At 61.0% G+C, this 21,830-nt stretch overlaps 2 protein-coding genes across 2 annotated transcripts in view; one reads left to right on the top strand and one right to left on the bottom strand.

Annotated features, from left to right (window-relative positions):
* Positions 1-14,212, top strand: part of NCOR2 (nuclear receptor corepressor 2) — a 138,265-nt gene extending 124,053 nt beyond the window's left edge. The window contains exons 33-47 of the mRNA XM_007938111.1: positions 417-638; positions 1,312-1,563; positions 2,407-2,556; positions 2,996-3,133; positions 3,223-3,424; positions 5,001-5,425; positions 6,534-6,701; positions 6,851-6,996; positions 7,292-7,485; positions 8,481-8,630; positions 9,069-9,214; positions 9,759-9,812; positions 12,687-12,911; positions 13,576-13,755; positions 14,034-14,212. Coding sequence (XP_007936302.1) covers positions 417-638; positions 1,312-1,563; positions 2,407-2,556; positions 2,996-3,133; positions 3,223-3,424; positions 5,001-5,425; positions 6,534-6,701; positions 6,851-6,996; positions 7,292-7,485; positions 8,481-8,630; positions 9,069-9,214; positions 9,759-9,812; positions 12,687-12,911; positions 13,576-13,755; positions 14,034-14,212 — 2,831 coding nt within the window. The remainder of the gene's footprint in view (positions 1-416; positions 639-1,311; positions 1,564-2,406; positions 2,557-2,995; positions 3,134-3,222; positions 3,425-5,000; positions 5,426-6,533; positions 6,702-6,850; positions 6,997-7,291; positions 7,486-8,480; positions 8,631-9,068; positions 9,215-9,758; positions 9,813-12,686; positions 12,912-13,575; positions 13,756-14,033) is intronic.
* Positions 14,213-16,966: 2,754 nt separating this feature from the next.
* The window catches only part of LOC103194806 (refilin-A), a 17,274-nt gene continuing 12,410 nt past the window's right edge, over positions 16,967-21,830 (bottom strand). The window contains exons 2-3 of the mRNA XM_042780621.1: positions 19,559-19,668; positions 16,967-17,300 (exon numbers count right to left, since the gene is read on the bottom strand). Of these exons, the coding sequence (XP_042636555.1) occupies positions 16,967-17,300; positions 19,559-19,668 (444 nt within the window). The remainder of the gene's footprint in view (positions 17,301-19,558; positions 19,669-21,830) is intronic.

The raw sequence follows: 21,830 nt of genomic DNA on the forward strand, positions 1-21,830 counted from the left end.
CAGCCTTGGAGACCCTGTGGGCAGTTCCACTCTGTCCTCTAGGGGTGCTGTGGGTCAGAATCCACTCCACGGCAGTGGGTGTGGTTTGATTTTGGTTCACTGCAGCAGACCCAGCTACTAGAATGTAGTATGTGTGCTCAGCACAGAGTGAGGATTCCATAAGTGCTTTCTGGGTGATTGAATGAATGAACAAATGACCAGTTGAAGGAAAGGAGGAGTGAATTAAATAAAAAGACTAAAAAGCAAGTGAGTTAATGAAGAAATGGAGTAAGAGGCGAGTGAGGGAACAGGCATGGCCTCAGCCCCCAGGATCCTAGAGCCCCCACCTCCCAGGGGCCTTCCTGTAGCACTAGCCTTGGTGGCTCCTGCGTTGAAGGGCCCAGGACAGCAGCAGCACCTAGGTCCTGTCCCTGCAGGTAACCTCTCGTCCAACAAGGCGTCCCAGGACCGGAAGCTGACATCCACACCCCGGGAGATTGCCAAGTCCCCACACAGCACTGTGCCCGAGCACCACCCGCACACCCTGTCGCCCTACGAGCACCTGCTGCGGGGCGTGAGTGGTGTGGACCTGTACCGCGGCCACATCCCGCTGGCCTTCGACCCCACCTCCATACCCCGTGGCATCCCTCTGGATGCAGGTGACCGCCTGGCCCACAGGCAGCACAGGGATCGGGGTGAGGCAGGGGCTGCTGGGGACCCCATGTCATCGGCCCGGTCACGGGGGCTGCTCGGGCAGCCACAGCGAGGCCCCGCTGCAGGGACCAGGGCCGGGGAAGGAGAGCCAGTGGGGCAGTCACGTGACCCGCTGAGGGTCAGGCAGGATCCCCGGGCCTTCTGAGGGATGGCAGGGAAATTCCCGGGGTTTGCTCTTCTCGGGGACTTAGCAGACCCTTCAGGTCACAGGTGGGCTCCAGGGCACTTCGGAAAGGGGGCGTGCATGTAAGCACAGCCCACCCACACTGACGCTATTTCCAGACCCTCTGTTTAGAGAGCAGCACCCCTCGGGGGTGTTAGTTAGTGAGCTGCGATTCGGATGCCTTGGGTTTGGAGAGCCTGGAGCCCACCCGGTGAACGCTGTTTCCAATGGGAGGGCCCTCCGCCACAGTTTGGGGGTCAAGCGTTTTCCTACTTGGAGGCAAGAGAAGGCCCTTTCAGGCCTCACTCTGTTCAAGTTATGGGTGTTTCAGGGATCCAGGGGTGTCAGTGGGCGAAGCTGCCAGGGTTCAGGAATGGGGTCCTTAAGGTGGGTGGGGGCTGCCTCCTTGACCAAGGTGTGGGCCGGCCTGATCCCTCCTCCCCTCCGCCTGGCAGCTGCAGCCTATTACCTGCCCCGGCACCTGGCCCCCAACCCCACCTACCCGCATCTCTACCCGCCATACCTCATCCGTGGCTACCCGGACACAGCGGCCCTGGAGAACCGCCAGACCATCATCAACGACTACATCACCTCTCAGCAGATGCACCATAACGCAGCCACCGCCATGGCCCAGCGTGCTGACATGCTGCGGGGCCTCTCGCCCCGCGAGTCCTCGCTGGCGCTCAACTACGCTGCGGGCCCCCGAGGTGGGTGGGGGTGCGCAGGCCGTCCGGGTTGGCGTGGGCTGCGATGCTGGCTCGTGCGGGTCCATGTGTGGGCGGAGCACGTGCCTTCTCCAGTGCACAGCTGTGGTCCCTTCCGAAGCCTGGCTTTGTGTGGGGTCCCCCTGAGCACCCGGGGGCCTGGCGGGTGGGTCTGGAACAGGAACAGGTCTGTCTGACACATCTGATTCACATGCATGTTGCGTGGGTACTTGGGATGCACACGGGCCTGTGTGCTTGCTTAGGTAACAGGGTGTTTGGTGAACGGGAGGTGAAGAGGTTTGAGTCGTGGGTTTTCTTGGCTCATAAACAGCCTGCGGTTGCTTTGCATGTGCACGTTAAAGTTCTCTGGCGACGATTCTGGAATGTTCTGGAGTGACCCAGTACAAGCCGGGAGCCTGTGGGAAAAGCTGGGGTCACATTGGGCATTTTGGACAGAGGGCATTGAATGGAGGAGACTGATTATATAGGTGTCGAGGCTGGAGGAGCCACTGGGTGCCCCGGGCTCACCCAGAGACGCCAGCCTCAGGGCGTGCCCCTTCTGGTTTCAGGAGCCTGACCCCCTTCACCTGTCATAGCCCTCGTCACGGCCCCAGGAAGGAGAAGGTGGTGTGCCTCACCACCTGTCCCAGCCCCTAGCACCTGTCTCAACCTTAGAAAGGACGGGGTGGTGCGCCCCTGGCAGATGCCTAAGTCCCAGGAGACAAGTCAGGCCCCCGGGATGCTGGGCTGAGGTGCTGGATGCTGGCATTCAGAAGAGAGGTCCCCTGGGGGGGGCAGTGGCACCCTCTCCCCCACAGCTTCAGTCCCTGGCCCTCTCCTCCGCAGGCATCATCGACCTGTCCCAAGTGCCACACCTCCCCGTGCTCGTGCCGCCGACCCCAGGCACGCCCGCCACCGCCATGGACCGCCTTGCCTACCTCCCACCCACTCCCCAGGCTTTCAGCAGCCGGCACAGCAGCTCCCCGCTCTCCCCAGGTAGGGTGCCCCTGTCACCCGTCACGACCCCCGTCACAGCTCTGGGAAGGAGATGGTGATGTGCCCTGTCTGGACCCCATCACCCATCATGATGCCCATCATCCACTGTGACCCCCATCATGACCCCAGGAAAGGGGGTGGTGTGCCTTGTCACCCACCATGACCCGTCACTGTCTTGACCGCCGTCACTGCCTCAGGAAGAAGAGCGTGGTGTGCCCTGTCTCAACCCTGTCACCCGTCATGACCCCCTTCACCTGTCATAGCCCTTGTCACGGCCCCAGGAAGGAGAAGGTGGTGTGCCCCATCACCTGTCACAACCCCTAGCACCTGTCTCGACCTTAGGAAGGACAGAGGGTGGTGCACCCCGGCAGATGCCTGCCCGGACACAAGTCGGGCCCCCTGGATGCCGGCTGAGCCTCAGGCCTCTCTGGTATTCCAGGAGGTCCCACTCACTTGACGAAGCCGACCGCGGCCGCCTCGTCCGAGAGGGAGCGAGACCGGGAGCGTGAACGGGAACGCGAGCAGTCTCTCCTCACGTCCACCCCCACAGTGGAGCATGCGCCCATCTGGAGACCCGGTGGGTGGCAGAGACCCCGTCCCCACTCTGGGGGTCCTGGTGGGCCGCGGGAGGCCCCCACTGCGTCACTGATGCCACGCCTGCCCCAGGTACAGAGCAGAGCAGCGGCGGTGGCAGCAGTGGGGCTGGGAGCAGCAGCAGCCGTCCCGCCTCCCACCCCCACAGCCACCAGCACTCGCCCATCTCTCCACGGACCCAGGACAACATTCAGCAGCGGCCCAGTGTGCTGCACAACACGGGCATGAAGGGGATTGTCACCGCCATGGAGCCCGGCACCCCCACAGTCTTGAGGTGAGCCACGGCACACAGAAGGGGACCGGCAGGGTCGGGAAGATACGGGTTGGTGGGTAGATAGGGGATGGATTGGGAGAGTGGACAGACGGGGGCGTGGATGGTGGGTGGTGATGGTTGGGGGGGCAGGTGAGTTATGTGAGTTAGAGGATAGACTGAAAGAACAGGTTATGGGCAGGTAAGCAGGCAGGTGGGTTATGTGAGCTAGAGAATAGACTGAACAGGTTATGGGCGGGTAAGCAGGCAGGTGGGAGGACAGAAGAGTGAACAGGTGATGGGTGGGTAGGTTGAAAGATGAGTAGATAAGACACTGCATAGCTGGTGGATAGATGGGTGATTGGGTGGATCTAATGAATGCATGGATGAGGATATGGTGGATGAACAGATAGATGAGTAGGTTGTGTGGGTAGATGGATGGGTAGCTAGGTGGGTAGGTGGTTGGGTAGATGGGTGGAAGGGTGGATGGTTGGGAAGGTGACGGATAATGAACGGAAGGGTGGTGGATGAATGGTGGGTACGTGGGTGCATGGATAGAAGGATAGATTGGTAGGTGGATGGATGGATGGGTGGGTGGATGGATGGGTAGATAGGTGGGTGGATGGTTGGATGGAGGGATAGATGGGTAGGTGGGTGGGTAGGCAGTGGGGGGGATAGGTGGTAGATGAATGGATGGAAGGGTGGTGGATGAATGGTGGGTAGGTGATAGGTGGGTAGGTAGGTGGACCCTCAGTTGCCTTGTCTGCAAAAGTGGGGAGAATTGTTACCCTGAGCAGTTGCAGTGGGGATGAGAGGTGGTCCATTTGCATGTTCCTTTTTCTTGGTGGTCCTCCTGGGTGTGGGGGACACAGTGCTGGCAAGGCCAGGTGGCAGTCATGGAAGGCTGCCTGGAGGAAAGGGCATGTGAAACTCAAAAGCCACTAAATCAGTGTTGCAGGGATGAGCAGAGTGTTCCAGGCCAAGGGTGTGGTGAGCATCCAGGGAGCTGATGTGGTCACCCCCCCACCCCACCCCCAGGCAGTATAACTGCTCATAGCGGGGTCCTTGATCCCTTCTGGCCACGGCCTCCAGGGCCTTTGTCTGTGTGCCCTCACTGGGCTCACACTCTCCTGTGTCCACAGCAGGTCCCACTGAAGTGTGCTCCGCCCCCCAGGAAGGCCTCCCCTACTTCCTGTCTGAGCGTCTCCATCTAGTTCTCTCTCCTGTCGTCTGAGTGGGTGCCTCTGAGCAGTCCCACTGGCTGAGAGGGTTCGGGTTGATGACAAATGTATCACAGTCTGTCTTGTCACCTGGAGCCCAAGTCCCACGAGAGCAGGTGCTTTGGTTGGTCTGTGGTTGTCTGCAGCAGTGTCTGGCACACAGTAGGTGCTCAGTAAACATTCTCGGAGCAGTTGAAGGAACGGAGGAGGGGCGTGGGGCCACGCCCACAGAGCCTGCAGCAGGGATCAGCACAGCAGGGAGGACTGGCCAGTACCTGGGGCACCTGGGACTCCTGGAGGGCGAAGGAGTGACCACACCCAGGCTGTGTGGGTTCCTGAGTGCGGTTCCCTCGCCATCTGACGACTCCTCTTCCTCCCAGGTCCACCTCCACCTCCTCGCCTGTGCGCCCCACCGCCACGTTCCCACCTGCCACGCACTGCCCGCTGGGCAGCACCCTCGACGGGGTCTACCCCACCCTCATGGAGCCTGTCCTGCTGCCCAAGGAAGCCCCACGGGTGGCCCGGCCCGAGCGGCCTCGCCCTGACGCCGGCCACGCCTTCCTCGCCAAGCCCCCTGCCCGCGCCGTGCTTGAGCCCGCCTCCCCCAGCAAGGGCTCCGAGCCCCGACCCCTGCCGCCCCCCGGCCCCAGCCACGCGTCCATCGCCCGCACCCCAGCGAAGAGCCTCACCACCCACCACGCCAGCCTGGAGCAGCCGGCCCTGCCCGCCCCGGCCGCAGACGCACCCCGGGAAAAGACTCAAAGTAAACCCTTTTCCATCCAGGAACTGGAACTCCGTTCTCTGGGTAAGACCACCCTGACAGCGGCCACCTTCATAGACGCGATAATCATGCGTCAAATTGCTCACGATAAGGGGCTGCGAGAAGGAGGTGTGCTGGCCACCGTCTCCCCTCGCGATGGTAAGACTTCCGGCCGCCGCCTCGTCTGTGCTCTAAAGATACCGCCAGATCTCTGCTTTTTATTTTTCCCCAATTTTCGTTAGTTTTGGTATTTTGTTTCCCACCCGCGCCGCTGCCGCCGACCGCACGCTCTGACGACCCTCCGCCGCCCGACGGCCCTTTGCCTTGTGTTACCATGACTCTTTCCTTTGTTTCGGATTTGCATTTTTTTCTGTTAATGAATGGATCTGTGATTTTGACGCCGACCACGCCTCCCACCTCTCCCTCTGCACCTTCGTTTGGGGCGCGGGAGTGGGGTGCTGAGGGCTGGGGTCCTGCTGCCACTGTGTGTACGTCAAGCTCCACGTGGAGAGACCGAGGCAGATGGTGCAGGGGAGGCGGGAGGGGACCCCACCCTCTGAGGAGGCCGCCCTGGTCCCTGGGAGGAGGGAACAGCCCTGCATCCAGCTTCCCCTGCCGTCCTCCCTCCCCCATGCCCCTCTGCTGGGCCAGGGGCTGCCCAGGCTGTGGTCCCAGAGAACCACTGGGGCCGGAGCCTCACCTGAGCAGCCCGCCACCTGCTACCCCCCCCGCCTGCTCTCTCCCCCCCACACCCCCTTTCATCCCCCCTCCCCGCTTTCTGTCCTCCTCTCTTGCTCCCCTCCTTTCTGTTTCTCTCCCTCCCTCCCTCCCTCTCCCTCCCTCTCCCTGCCTCCCTCCCTCTCCCTCCCCCACGGGACCTCTCTCTCCAACTTGTTCTCCATTTCTCTCCATCAGAGCATCTGCCTGTCTCCTCTTCTACCCACGTGTCTCTCCCGGCCTGACCCTCTGTCCCCACACATCTTCCGCCTCTCTGGATGCCCCCACCCATAACTGGCCTGGCTCCCCTTCCCCTGCCCTCCCCACCCCAGCTTGGGTTTCCCTCATAGCCCCCACCCAGCCAGAGTGGGGGGCTGGGAGCAGTGCCAGCCCGGGACCCTGCAGCCCCACCCTGACTGTTCTCTGCCCTGTACAGGTTACCATGGTGGCGGCGGCGGCAGCGGTAGCTACAGCCCCAATGGGGTGGAGCCTGTCAGCCCCGTGAGCCCCCCGCCCAGCCTGGCACATGACAAGGGGCTCCCCAAGCCCCTCGAGGGGGCCGACAAGAGCCACCCAGAGGGCGAGCCACGGCACAGGCAGCCAGGTGCGGCCCCCGGGGCGGGGACAGCCATTGTCCTGGGCTCCACAGATGCTGGAATTGGAGCCACATCTGCTCGTGATAAGGACCACAGCCTCTGGGCAGACGGTCCCCCATCGCCCCCGGCCCACTGACCTGCTCCGCTTCTCCCACAGGCCCCGGCAAGCTCAGCAGCGAGGCAGCCCACCTCCCGCACCTGCGGCCCTTGCCTGAGAGCCAGCCCTCGTCCAGCCCACTGCTCCAGGCCACCCCAGGGGTCAAAGGTCACCAGCGGGTAGTCACCCTGGCCCAGCACATCAGTGTAACTAGCCCTTCTGATCACTTTTCACACCTCGGTTGGGACCTGGGGGAGGGGTCAGACACAGCCCCTGGGTTCCAGGGGGGTAAACTGAGTCCCAGTGGGGAGGCCCAGGTAGGGTGGGGGTGAGGGACATCCCAGGGATTTCAGGCTCTCAGACTCGGGTGTCACAACTACTTCTCCCAGCTGTGGGGTCTTCTGAGTTGTGTAGCCACTGGTTTGAGAGTTGAGGCCACAGGGGACTGGAGGCTGGAGGGGGGGCCAGCAGGTCTCCTGACCCCGACCACCCCCCCCACAGGAGGTCATCACCCAGGACTACACACGGCACCACCCCCAGCAGCTCTCCGCCCCCCTCTCCGCCCCACTCTACTCCTTCCCTGGAGCCAGCTGCCCTGTCCTGGACCTCCGACGCACCCCCGGTGACCTCTACCTCCCGCCCCCCGACCATGGTGCCCCAGCCCGGGGCTCCCCGAACAGCGAAGGGGGCAAGAGGTGAGCTGGCCATCAGGAGCCCCAGCAGATGAGAAATAGGCTTGGTGGGCAGGGCCTGGCAGTGGGCACAGCTGGTCCATTGTACCCTTTGGGTCTGTCACACCCCCGAGCTCCAGGTCAGGTCTGAATACCTGACACATGTGGACTTGGTTTCTCATGACTGGGGACTGTGGGCAGCATTCTCGCCCGTTTCATGGATGTGGAAACTGAGGCCTAGAGCAGCATGCTGGCCCCCCACACAGGGACTCAGCCAGGGACTCGGGCCAGTGTGAGCTGTGGAGGGCGGCCTATACACTCACGTGTGCACATGCTCACTGTATGCTCACACACATGCACATACTGTATATGCTCAAACATGTGCACGTGCTCACTTTATGCTCATGTGCACTTGCTCACATATGCATACGCGGTGTATACTCACGTGCATGTGCTCACATGTACCTGCTGTGTACTCACATGTGCACATGCTGTGTACCCACGTGTTTACGTGCTCACACGTCCATATGCTCTGCTCGCACACGTGTACACATGCTCACTTTATGCTCACATGCACATGGGCACATGTGCTCATGCTCACACGTGCACATGCTGTGTACCCACACGTGTACCTGCTCAGTGTACACACACCCAGTCACACACGCACACACACACCCCAGGATTGCTGGCGTGGTCGAAAGGAAAGGCATTCTGGGTGGTGAGAGGCAGCAAGGTGTTTCAGGGGAGCAGTGGGACCTAGCTGTAGGCACAGCAGGAGGGGACCCTGGCTGGGGGCATGTTGGAGGCCTGGAGCGGGACCTGGTGGAGCCGCTGCCTTTCGCAGTCTGTGAGCTCAGGAGGTATTTGGGCTGAAAGGATCAAACCGGGAGAACATGTGCTGAAGAGACTGTGATTGCGACCTGGCCCTTTGCAGGAGAGGTGGGCTCTGAGCTTAGCGGGGCCTTGGGCTGCCCCTTCTGGACGGTGACTGACCCAGCTGTGCCCATCTCTCCATCCAGGTCTCCAGAGCCCAGCAAGACCTCAGCCCTGGGCAGCAGCGAAGCTGCCATTGAGCCAGTGTCCCCACCAGAGGGCATGGCCGAGCCTGGGCACCCCCGGGGCGCCATGTACCCACTGCTGTACCGGGATGGCGAGCAGCCAGAGCCCAGGTACCACGGGGCACCCCTCTGCCCGTGGGGGCTCTCTTCTCAACTCCATGCCCACAAAGCTCCTAGCAAGGGCCTCGGGGTGCAGGGGATTGGCTTGGCAAATTCTGCCATGGGCAGAGGTCTGCTCAGGGCCCTCATGAGGACCAGGGTCTGGGAGACCACGTAACTGTGCCAGGCGCTGTGGAGGGCAGAAGGCAAGTCTCAGACCGTGGGGCCGGCCTGGCTCGAGCCCCCGGCACACGGGGCAGCCCCCAGGGCAGTTGGGTGTCTCCAGAAGTGTCCTGAGCCCAAGGGACCTGGGCTGCTGAGACAGATGGGGTGCAGGGCTGGGTGAGAGATGTTTGGTTCCAAACAGCTAAGGCAGTTAGGGGTGAGCTCCCCCTTGTATGCTAGCCTAACACTGAGGGAGCTGGTCTGGGGTGTCTGCCCTCCCGGCAGGATGGGCTCCAAGTCTCCAGGCCACACCAGCCAGCCACCAGCCTTCTTCAGCAAGCTGACAGAGAACAACTCCGCTATGGTCAGATCCAAGAATCAGGAGATCAACAGGAAGCTGAGCAGCCACAACCGGAACGAGCCGGAATACAGTAAGGGCACCAGGCCCCGGGAGCATGGGTCCAGTGGCCAGGCACTCCCCGGATGCTACCTCCCTGCATTCCAGGGTCCCTGCCAGTCCTCAGGCGCTCACTGGTGCAGGACGTGGCACACAGCGTGAGCTCCCTGGAACCCAGGGAGGGCCCAGGGTTGTGCTGAGCCCCGTACGAGGCACCAGGGCCCACACTGGTCCCGTCTCATGTGCGCGGGGCATTGCTGACCGCACTCAGCTTGCCAGTCCTGAGCCAGCCTGGGCTGTGGTGAGGGGTCTCAGTCTGTGCACTCAGCCGTGGTGCTGGGGGCTGCACCTGCTCCCTTCAAGGCTGCAGTCCAGCCTCACGGGTGGGCCTTGGCCCGGGCTGCTCACTCCAGGGTCTTGATGAGTGGGTGGCAGCCTCAAGCTGGTTACTGGGGCTGGAGCACAGGCCTTAGCCCAGACTCGTTACCAACAAGAGCCTAGCCTTGGCCTAGACCGCTCAGGTCATGGGACTCCCAGGGCCTACGGGTCTGAGGCCTCACCCACCTTGTCTCCTCCAGGTATTGGCCAGCCGGGCACCGAAATCTTCAATATGCCGGCCATCAGCGGATCAGGTAATCAGCCAGTACTTGGGGGCCAGGCCTGGGACCTAGGAGGAGACTCGGAGGTGTGACCTCGGGTCCAAGTTCACCCCCTTTCTGTTCTGAACAAGCCCTCTCATTCTAGTTGGTTTACCCTCCCTTCTCGACTCCCTTGCCAACACCCCCCACCCCCTGGGCCTTCCGTGACCCCGTGAAGGAGGGTGTGCAGAGGCTTGCTGGCCACCTGTGTGGCATTCAGGGTTCTGGCCCCTGGTGGCCGGGTAAGCCAGGGTCTGTGCTCTTGGCAGGGAGTTGGTGTGAGGGGTTCCTGACTGGGCCCATCTGTCTTCCCACAGTCTCCAGAGACAGGGAGGGCTTTGTTGAGCCCAGGAAAGTGGCAGAAAACAATTTGGTCGAAACTACCAGATGGTTAAAGTGACTTTCCAGAATGTTGTAAATCTTGACCTAGGTGGTAGACACACCGGTGTGCATGTACGTGGAAGTTCATGGTGTAGTGGGGAGCGACTACGACGTGTGCTGATGCATGTGTGCTCCGTTGGAGCACTTGTGCATGTACACACGTGTGTGTGTACGTGGCACTTCATGGTGTGGGGTGGTGCAACTACGATGTGTGCCGAGGTGATGTGTGTGTGCTCCACTGGAGCACTTGCATGTACACACGTGTGGTGTGTAAGGGGCACTCCGTGGTGTGGTGTGACTACGACATGTGCTGAGGCGATGTGTGCGCACTCCATTGGAGCATTGTGCATGGACACGTGTGTGTCCGTGGCATAGTGTGACTGATATGTGCCGAGGTGATGTGTGTGTGCTCCACTGGAACACTTGTGCATGTATTATTCATGTGTGTGTACGTGGTACTTCATGGTGTGGTGTGGTGTGGCGTGATGACATGTGCCGAGACGATATGTGCTCTCCATTGGAGCATTTGTACACATACGTACACGTGTGCATGTACATGGCACTTCGTGGTATGGCGTGGTGCAACTATGACATGTGCCGAGACGATGCGTGTGTGCTCTACTTGGGCACTTATGCAGGTACACGTGTGTGTGTATGTGGCAGCGTGACTACGACGTGCCGAGACGATGTGTATGTGCTCCATTGGAGCACTTGTGTGTGTACAGACGTGTGTGCATGTGGCACTTCGTGGTGTGGCGTGGCATGACTATGACATGTGCCAAGGAGATGCATGTGTGCGCTCCGCTGGAGCACTTATGCATGTATACGCGTGTGTGTGTACGTGGCACTTCGTGGTGTGGTGTGGTGTGGAGCAACTACGTGTGCTGAGATGATGCGTGTGTGCTCATTGGGGTACTTGTGTATGTGCACGTGTGTGTGTATGTGGCACTTCGTGGTATGGCGTCCACGACTGTGACGTGTGCCGAGACAACGTGTGCACTGTTGGAGCAGTTTTCCTGCAGGCCCTGCTCTTTGTGTCTGTTGGGCCCTGTGCAGGCCCCATCATTTCTAGAACGTTCTCCCACCCACAGCAAGCAGGATCTGGGTCCCTTACTTTGTCACTTCCACTTCATGTAACTTCCTTGGGCCCCTGGCTGGTGCGGATGGTTACAGCAGTTGCTGTGAACAGAGAGCTGGGGGTTCGAGCCCGTCCACAGGCAGCTTGGAACAAAGGCTGGGGGTCTGTCTTTAAAAACCGCAGCCGTGGAAGACCCACCGGCACACGGCTGTGTGTGACATGTGTGGGCCGACTCGGTAGCAGCTGCTGGTGGTCCCTCATGCACAGGCGTGTGAACACGACTTCGTGTGTTTACTGCCCACTCCTGGAGAGTGGGTCACTCTGTCCTATGAACAAGGCTCATTTTATTTTTAGAGCTAATGAGGTGGGGCTGGGCTGGGGCCGCGCAGGGACGCTGGGTTGCGATGCGCTCGGAACTCAGGAAGACAAGGCAGGTGAGGCAGTCACCCAGAAATGGGTCAAGAGCCGCTGGCCGGGTCAGCCCCTCGGATGCCTCAGCGCACAGACGAGGGGTCACAAGGACTGTATTTGTACAATTTGCTTGGAGAAAAGTTTTAAAAGATCACAGAAATAGTGCTAATTGGTAGGGAGAATTAATTGGCTTGGGATCTGTCGAAGGCTTCGACAGCAAAGTCTAACTTCTGAAATGCTCGCGTGGAAAGAGATGCCCATCTTGGGTTTGAGGCAGAAAGGCTTCCGACAGCAGCAGTGTTATCTGAAAGGGCCTGTGGGTGCCCTGCGCGGTGGGGGTGGGCCGGGATCCTCGGGCGTCTCTCAGCTCCCTGCACGGTGACTGCATGGCTGGGTCCTCCCCACATCTCCGCACTTCTCTCTCTGTTGGTCCCTGGGAGGGGCAGCTGGGGGTACAGGCAGGTGGCTGAGGGGCCCAGGCCTCATGTCCCCTCCGTGAGCCCCTGCCAGCCCCTGGAACCAGAGCAGCTTGGCCAAACCCTTTCCCAGCCCCACACACTTTCCTCAACCCTTCCCCACTCTCTTTCTTACCCAAAGAACCCAATCAAACTCAATGCTGTTGAGTCGATTCGACTCACAGCAACCCCTCCTTGGGTTTCCAAGGCGGTATCTGTACAGAAGTAGATTGCCCAGTCCTCATGCCCAGGAGTGGCTGGTGGGTTTGAACCTCCAGCCTTCTGGTTAGCACTCCGATGCCTTAGGCACTATGCCCCCAGAGCTCCATTTCTTAGGCCACTTGGAATTTACCCAAAACTGGGCGTCTCACCTGGGGCTGGGGGCAAGGGGCTTCCCACGAGGGGCCCCTCCTCCCAGCCGCCCCGCAGGAAGCCGCCTGGGGCAGGGTCGCAACGCACAGGGGCGCGCTTTGCTGACGTGTGGTCGTGTCTCTCTCGCCCCCCCTCCCCTCGGCCCTGTGTGTCTGTCCATCTCTCTCCCAGGCCTAGTGAGCTGTAGAAGCCAGGCTGTGCCGGAGCACGCCAGCACCAACCTAGGCCTGGAGGCCATCATTAGGAAGGCTCTCATGGGTAAATATGAGCAGTGGGAGGACCGCCCGCCGCTCGGCGCCAACGCTTTTAACCCTCTGACTGCCAGTGCCAGCCTGCCTGCTGCCCTCCCCATAACCACTGCTGACGGACGGAGCGACCGCTCCCTCGCCTCGCCAGGTCTGCAGACCGAGCCCCGGCCCTCACGTACCTCTCGCCCGCCCAGCCCCCGGCTTTGGAGCTTGTGCGCGTGCGCGTCTCTGGCCTTACAGACCCTGCTAACCGAGGCTGCCCCGCCCCGCCCCACCAGGCTAGCGAGTGCTGCTGCCGCCCTAAACCCGCTCGCACCGCCGAGCCCTGCCCGCCACCCCCGAGACGCCCCGACATCTCGGCCCAGCCGGCACCGCCGTGGGCCCGGGGAGGGGAGGAAGTGCCGGGAGGAGCCCGAGCCCCCCAGCTCCTCTCCACACTGCACATGAGTCGGGGCCCAGGAAGTTTCTAGACTCTCATTGGCACCCAGGCCTCTTTGCAGGGCCCCCAGCCACTAGTCCCAGTAGTGAATGTTAATGAACATCCGGAACTCGCGTGCAGCAAGGGCCCCAGCTTCCCGCTCGGTCAGGCCAGGGGCTTTGCGAACAACCCGCCCCTGGTTTCCGTCCCGTGGAGTCACCACCCCAGGCTCATCCCCTCGGCTGCCTGGGTAGCCTGAGTGTGTCTGGGGCCAGACCAAGCCACCCAGGGGTCACACTGCCGGTCCCCCTCCACGGAGGGGCCTCCCGCCCCAGCCCGGTACTGCCCTCTCGGTCCAGCTCGGCCCCTCCCGCTTGCCCTGCAGGTGGTGGAGGTGGTGGCGGGAAGACCAAGGTTTCCGGCAGACCCAGCAGTAGGAAGGCCAAGTCCCCGGCCCCCGGCCTGGCGGCTGGGGAGCGGCCGCCCTCCGTCTCCTCCGTGCACTCCGAGGGGGACTGTAACCGCCGGACGCCGCTCACCAGCCGCGTGTGGGAAGACCGGCCCTCGTCCGCAGGTGCGTGTCCCAGGAGGCCTGCTGGGCCCACAGCAGAGGCGGCCAAGGAGCCTCCCGGTGTGGGGGGGGTGCTCTTCTAGGAAGCCAGCTCCGGCCCCTGACCAGAGAGGGGAGGGGGGATTCTAGAAGGGATGGGGTCAGCGATGGAGGGGGAGGGGCCTGACCCCACAGGGTGTGCAAGACCCCTTGGCTGCTGGGAAGTGGCTTACAGCCAAGGGCAGAGCTAGAGGGGGCAGCCCGAGCTGCTGGCTGACAGGCCCTCTGGCCATCTCCCACAGGCTCCGCGCCCTTCCCCTACAACCCCCTGATCATGCGGCTTCAGGCAGGCGCCATGGCCTCTCCACCACCCGGCCTCCCTGCAGGCAGCGGGGCTCTGGCCGGCCCCCAGCACGCCTGGGACGAGGAGCCCAAGCCCCTGTTGTGCTCACAGTACGAGACGCTCTCTGACAGCGAGTGACCCAGGGGCAGCCCCAGGGCCCAGTGTGCGGCAGGGCGAGGAGCCAGGCGGACGCCCACTCCCGCTGCCAAGGAAGGAGCCCCCGAGTCTGCTGGTCCGTCCGTCCAGAGCCGGCATCCTTGCCTGTCTAAAGCCTTAACTAAGACTCCCACCCCGGGCTGGCCCTGTGCAGACCTTACTCAGGGGATGTTTACCTGGTGCTCGGGAGGGGAGGGGAGGGGAGGGCAGGCCACAGCAGGCATGTGGTGGCTACACGTGTGCCTGCGGCCGGGGACCCCAGGCAGGATGACACGCCTCCCAGGCCGCTGCCTCCCCCCAATGCATTTGGAACCAAAGTCTAAACTGAGCTAGCAGCCTCCGCGCGCCCCCATCCTGCTTAGTGCTCTGGACAGATGGACACCAGCCCTGTCCAGCCCCCAGCACTCTCGTCCTGGCCCCCCGCAGGCTGCCCTGGCCCTGAGGCTGCTGCCATCGAGGTGGGCATAAGGGCCAGGTGTGGCCTGGGGCGGCGGACGCTCTGAGCAACTGGACTGTTTCATACATCATCGCCGCAGCGGTGGGAAGGAAAGGTGTACGTGGTGTCTTGGTTTACAGGGTATATTTTTGATACCTTCAATGAATGAATTCAGATGTTTTACGTGAGGAAGGACTTACCCAGTGTCATTGCTGCTCTGCTTCCCACCTCTGCTGACCGTGCAGGCTGACCCGTCGGGGACCGTCGCTGCAGGACACGGGACGGGGTCCCAGCCACACCGTGTCCTGCTTCCCTCCCTCCCTCCCTCCCTCCCTCGGGCAGAAAGAACTTGACGCGCGTTCTGTGGCCACCATCTGCACACAGCAGTGGTGTTCTTGTCATGTACACACATTCTGATTAAAAAGCGAATTATACTCGACTTACACAGATTTCCTCTCTTCCTGAGTTGGGGGCCAACAGGGCAGGCGACCAGGGGCTTAGGAGCGGGGAAGTGTAACCCCATCTACGACACAACTCAAAATCCTAACGATGACTAGGCTTACTGGTCTAATAGGCAGGTGGACCCTCCAAGACTGGAACTGGGCTCACCCCAGACTCAGCTGGCAGCCATACGACAGACAAGCCCGTCAGGTGCACAGTCGCATCAGGACGGGGTGCGCTCATTAGAACAGTCAAGCCTAAGATGCGGAGGACGGCGTTTGTCCAGGGACCGCCAGGAAAGTGGGAGGGGATGGAAGGGAAGGGTGGGTACAGAGGAAGTGGGAAGAATGCTGTCACAATGTGCAGATTGCAGTAAATGTCACAGAACAGAATGTGTGTGGACTGTTGAATGGAACACGAGTTTGCTCTGGAAACTTCGACACAAATCACACAGTGAATGGGACAGGGAGCGGCGGGGAGAGACACAGGTGAACAGAACAAGACTGAGAGACATGGACAGGCTCAGGAGGGCCCAAGCCCCACCCATCCCACTGCTGCCACTGTCAGGAACCTGTACACACCCCTCCCACCAGCTCATCTGTCAGGGCCCAGGCCTGGTTCTTCACTGCTCCCATGAGACCCTGTCTGAGGCCCCTGCAGGGCAGCTGCTCCCTGCACTGACCGTGAGTGTGTGGGGTGCAGAGCACGCCCATGCTGGTGTACAGACTACATGGACCCCATCCACGTCCCTGGGTGTGGCCTACGCAGCCGTGAACTAACAAGTGGAACTGGTGACCCGTAGAGCAGAGGACCCAGCAGAGCCCTCCAGGAGCCAGCCGTGGGAGGAAACACAAAGGGGTGGCCGTGGGGCACAGCCACAAGCTCCGAGGGCAAACAGCAGAGGCAGCCCCTTTGGGTCTCTGCATTTTATTCAGATGAACCTCACTTTTAAGTTACTGAGCAGAAAGACCACATTGGAGAGAGTCCACCTGGGTCAACATGCAAAAATACACCAGTCCCTTCCTCTCCATGTGACGCTGCCGAGCCGTGTGTCCCCACAGAGTTCACAGTCACGAAGAGCCCAGCCCATCTCAGGCAGCAGTGCCAGGGACCCCACTGCTGCGTCCACGCAGGTCCATGGAAGGAAACCCAGAGGGGACCCCTGTGGCCTCCTTTCCACCAGTGTCCCCCACCTGGGTCCTGGGGCGTTGGGAGGAGCACGGAGCCGCCGCCTGCTGTTCATGTGCCTTTGTTTCCGGGCTGCCCCTCACCCCGGGGCGAGCCTGCAGCCTCAGGAAGGTAAGCTGAGCCCCTGGACCCCGCCCAGCCCCCAGGGAGCGGAGCTGACGGCGAGCCCAGGGTGCCCGGGCCGGAGTCGCTGCAGCCCGGACGCCATCGCGCTGTGCAGCCCCTCTCCACACGCTCACACGCCAGGGTGCTGGTCCTGCAGGCGCTGCGTGGGCAGAGATGACCGAGGACGCCCAGGGTGAGGCGCTGAGCTCAGAGAAGCCCACCGCGTGTGCTCAGCGGTGCACGTCTGCACCCTGGGTCTCCTGCACGCCGCTGCTCCCACACCAGCAGCCCGGGCTCGGCGTTGGGCTGGGAGGCCACTCAGCCATGCGCCCGGCCTGGGCCCAGCCCGGACCCGGGCGCTCAGCGCCACGCTGTGGACGCCCACCTCGTGCTGCTGCGCCTGCCCCCAGAAGCCTTGCGAACGCCGCCTTGCGGGTTTAACACGCTCAGAACCCTGATGCCTCCACCGAGTCCTGCGCAGCGGGGCCTCACGGACGGGGCGCAGCGGGGCAGGGCGGCCTCCCGCCCTGCTGTCCCGCCCGGACGCTGGGGGGCGCCGCATCCCGTTAGAGCCGCTCGGGGCCGAGCAGGCTGGGCCCGGGCGCCTCCCGCTGCGCCAGCTGCACGCTGGCGGCGAACCTGCGGCTGGGCCGGCCCAGGCTGCAGCGCAGGGTGGTGCGGAAGGAGCTCCGGGCGTGCTTGGGGAAGATGATGGTGGTGCTCTCGAAGTGCAGGGCGCGCGGCCGCGGCTCCAGGGTCAGCTGGCTGCGGTAGTTCCGCCACGTGCAGTTGGGCGTGGCCACGATGGTCTCGCTGTAGGCCGTGACGGTGGGCACGGGCGCGTAGAAGACGTTGTCCCGGAAGTGCTTCTCGGACGCGTACTTGACCTCAGAGTTGCAGCTGGGGAGGGAAGAAGGGAACAGACAGGCTTCAAGACGAGCCTGGTCACTGCCCACGTGGGTGGCAGCTGGGACCCTAATGACCCATCTCTGAGCTCTCCAAAATGCCAAGGTAAGAAGCAGACTGCCACATTTTTCTTCCTAGTCTTAGTTTGGAAACACCACTGAAACCTGCCCACCGTGGGTGACCGTGGGTGACCCTTGCAGGGATGTGTAATACCAGCGGCATAGCCTCCAGCATCCTAGCAACACGCAAGCCACTGCTGACAGCCGGGGGGTGGCTGCCTGTGCGTTGACCTGAGCAGGAATCGAACCTGCGTGGAGCATGGAAGGTGAGACTCCTGGTACAGAACCACCCCCGCTCTCCAGTCCAGCTCTTCATGAAGAGACTAGAGAGAGACAAGACAGCTGAACGCAATGGGTGGGTCCGGACGGGGCTCGGGATTTGAAACAACGTCATAAAGGACATTATCAGGACAGTTGGTGAAATGTGAACAGACTGTGACAATGACAGTGGTGGTAACAGATTCCCGATCCTGGCAACTGGGCCCGTCATGTACGAGAGGGTCTCCGCTCTTAGCAAGTGTGCACTGAAGTGCCGAGGGGCTACGGGGATAGCGCCAGCTCACCCTCACGCGACTCAGAAAATATTCTTATGTACATAAAAGCACACGCAAAGGCAAAAGCAGGCAGAGCACAGATGATGAGTCGATCGGTACAGTGGGTGCGGCAAGCCCCACGCTCTTCCGGCCGCTTCCATGATTTTAAGATTATGTCAAAATCAGTTTCCCAAAAAAGAACCCTTGACGCCCCTCAGAGGAGGACCCCTTCGAGAGCCTGCCTTGGCGTCCCCCACCCCTCATCCCCACAGATGAGCAGGGGCATTTGGGGATGGAATGAAAGGCCCCGAGAGTCCATGCAACCCTCACGCATCCTGGAACTGGCATTTTATGAATTAAAAATGAGAACTATTTTAGAAGAAAACGATTTCAGGTAGAGCCGTTTGTCTCCTGGGACCACGTCCCGAGCCGGTAGAGGTGGTTGACGTGGACAGATCAGCCAGAGAGCAGCTGGACCACAGACTCCACTCTGGGTGTGGGAGCCTGACCCCAGGCCCTCTGCGAGGGCACAGCCCCGAAGGCAGGGTCCCACCGGGCCACTCTACGTCACGTGGGCGGCCACCCAATACACACACAGGGCAACACGCCGCGCCCAGAAGGCTGCTGTCTTGTGGTGGGAGAGCGCTGACAGGGAGAGATGATGGTGATGTGGCCGGGCTGGAGGGGGCCGGAGCTGCTGGAGGGTACAGGGTGGCCGTGGGGCTCGGCTTTCACATGAAAGTCAACAACGGAATATGAAGCGGCCAGTGATCAGACAGAAAAGAACAGTGTAACCGGGGCGTGGGGGACAAGGGAGCGGCCGACAGTGTAGGGTGCCTGTTTAGGGTGACAGGCGCACACTCAAACGTTCTGAACACCACTGCCCCGTACACGCCAAGTCCGCTGAGACGGCCGATTTTGTGTTATATGGGCTGTCCCCGGCTTACGAATGTCCTGTTTACAGACTCTCCCACTAGCCCTTCTGTGGGGTGTGAGGTGCCCTCACTTTGAAACAACGGAACCAACCCCAACTCACAGCAAACTTGTCACCATAGTCACCGTCACTTGGTGCCCTGTAGCCTTTAGCTCGTTAGAAAGGCTTCAAGCCTTTTCTTGCACTATAAAGTGAAGCTAAAAACCGTAGGCACCTATTCCGACTCACCCACAAATCCTTAGACACAGGGAGGGAACGCGGCTGTAACCTGTGGCTGCCTGGGTGTCTCTCAAGCCCCAGCAAAGCCGTGGGTGTCGCCTCGGTTCTGACTCCTGACTGCTCAGGGGTCCGAGCAGCACTGGGCTCCACGGGGTTCTCATAGCCCATTTATCAGAAGGAGAGGGCCACACCTCTCTCCCGATGTACGTCTGGGTGGCCTTGAACCCCCAACCTGCCTGTTAGCGGCCAAGCACGTTAATCATTTGTACCACCCAGGAGTATTTCACCACGATAAAAAAACTGATCAGCCAAGTTGGGAGAGTGGGTAAGGGGGACAACGGCTGGCGTGGCCAGGAGCTCCCTGAAGGCCCTGCGGTCAGAGGCTCCTAGAAGCAACTTCCCCTCTGCTAGGAAGCGGGCAGCCCTCAGTAAGCAGTGTGCTTGGCCTGCAGCCTGGCCTCACCTGCCGGGGGGTCAGGCCTCCATCCGAGGCCACGGCCTACTCACCGGATTTCAGGTGTGGGCTCTGGGTCCACCTCGATGCTCTCCCCGAAGAACACAGGTAGCATCCTGGGCCGTGTCTCAAGCACTGGCGGAGTTCGGAGGAGGGTGGATGGCTGTGGGGAGAGTCAGAGACAGTTTGTGCAGTGTTCAGGGCTGGAATCTCTGCATGCTCCTAGGCCTGGCCAGGTCTGGGGGACAGCTTGGTGGGAACCACCCTGGCAGGCGCTGTCTGTGGGGTCCACACACACCCTTGTGCCGGCCAAGCCCTTGCCTGTTTCCGGTCCCGACACTTTGAGAAGGGAGGGTAATGGCTGAAGGTCCTGGAGAGTTGGGGCCCCTCTCGGGGAGCCCCTAGCCCGCAAGCACACTGCCTCCTTGGTGGGAGCAGCAGCACTCCTGCCGGAGTGAGGGACACACACTGGGGTGCAGGAAGCCAGGTGGGACAGCAGACCTCCTCAGGAGGGGGGTGTGCATACCGGGCTTTCCCTACCCAGCATGCACCTCTCCTTGAGGACAAGGATTGGTTCAGATGTGACCCAGGATGGGCCAATGGGAGCCCACCGAGGTTTTCTGCTGGAGCTACAGGGTGACAAGGAGTATAGGGGCTACTGGTTCTCCACACTTCCCGACAAGCACCTATCTAGAAACAAAGCGACACCAGGGCAGACAGTGACTGCAGCTTGCCAACCTTGTTTGAATGCCTGGATCGAGCCATGCCTGAAGCTAACACAGAACTCTTGGCTTGTGAGACTAATAAATTCCTGTTGTGGCTTAAGGCCATTTGAGGTAACCTTTCTGAATCTTGAGTCCCTTTCTAAACCATACCTCAGCTCAACTGCTGAGAAGTTCTTTCTCTGGTCTGTTTCAATGTCTGTCCCCTAAGCTCTACTCTGTGTGGAAGCAAGATAGTCAGGGACCACCATCCCCAGCTCTCTTCTTGGGGCGGTACCCTAAGGCCCCCACCTCACCTTGTGGTCCACGTCCCCACAGCCCATCACCTGGTCAGCCCACACAGATGTCGCCGCCCGCCACCCCAGCCCTCTGTGCCACCCCGTCCCCTCTGCCTGCACCCACCCTCCAGTCAGGATGCTCCATTCTGGAAGCCTCCATCTGCTGTTGCTGGCAAGACCACCAGTGACCCCAAGCTCAGAGAAAGGCCCAACGGAGTGAACGTTTGGAAGCCGAGCTCAGACATGAAGAGGTTCTGATCACGCCATGACATGGCCGACATGGTTGAGAAGCAGGTCACAGAAGGACAGACGGTGTGTGACCCCCAAACGCAGACATGAGGGGTGATGAGGGGCTGGGGGTGCAGAGTTACTGCTTAAGTGACACCAAGTTTCTGTTTGGGGTTGATGAGGAGGTTTTAGACACAGTAGTGATGGGCCCTGGCTGGCAGGTCATGTTTCTGCCTTTGCTAGGTCCATTTGTCGACCTGTGGCAGGGGAGGCGAGGGCTGGGGCGCCGGGGTGGGGGCAGGAGGGGCATTTGGGGGCTCCGTGGATGGAGGCAGAGGGCCTCACCTCCCGAGGCCCCTCCCCATGGGGCAGAACAGCCTGGCTCTTGGTCCTCAGTGCTGTGAGGTGAGGCAAACCAGCAGACGTAGGTCCCTGAGGAAGCCATGGGCAACAAGCAAGGACGCAAACAGTGGCTGGAGCCAGATTTCGGAGGAGAAGGCTGGGTGCTGTGTCACAGGGCCGGTGTGAGGCTGTGGGACCCCACTGTCATCGGTGTGCTCTCAGGTGTAACACCAAAAGCTCGAGCCACAACACACAAAACAGACGGATGGAGTCGTAACGGCCGCGTACGTCCGTGCACCACAGGGCTTTATCAACAACGTGCAGAGACAGCCTACAGATCGGGGAAGTTCCGGGAACTAGATGATAGTGCCAATAAGGGTCCCACACCCAAAACCCAAACCTGCTGTCGAGATGCTAAGAGTCCAGCATCCAAAAAATATAAAATACTTTCTCATTTAACAAAAAGATAATTCACTGAAAAAATGAGCAAAGATACTTTGCCAAAGAGGATATTCAAATAGCCAACAAACCCACGAACAGCTGTTTCCACGTCAATTTCATTAAACTGAAAAACCTAACTTGCTGTAGAGTGGATTCTGACCCACAGCGCCCCTAGAGGACAGAGTGGAACTGCCCACAGGGTCTCCAAGGCTGTCAGTCTTCACAGAAGCAAAACCCAAACCACACCCACTGCCTGGAGTCCATTCTGACCCACAGCGCCCCTAGAGGACAGAGTGGAACTGCCCACAGGGTCT

Source organism: Orycteropus afer, unplaced genomic scaffold (genome assembly GCF_000298275.1).
Source record: "Orycteropus afer afer isolate SDZICR_OR568_19922 unplaced genomic scaffold, OryAfe1.0 scaffold00048, whole genome shotgun sequence".
NCBI classification, from domain to species: domain Eukaryota; kingdom Metazoa; phylum Chordata; class Mammalia; order Tubulidentata; family Orycteropodidae; genus Orycteropus; species Orycteropus afer.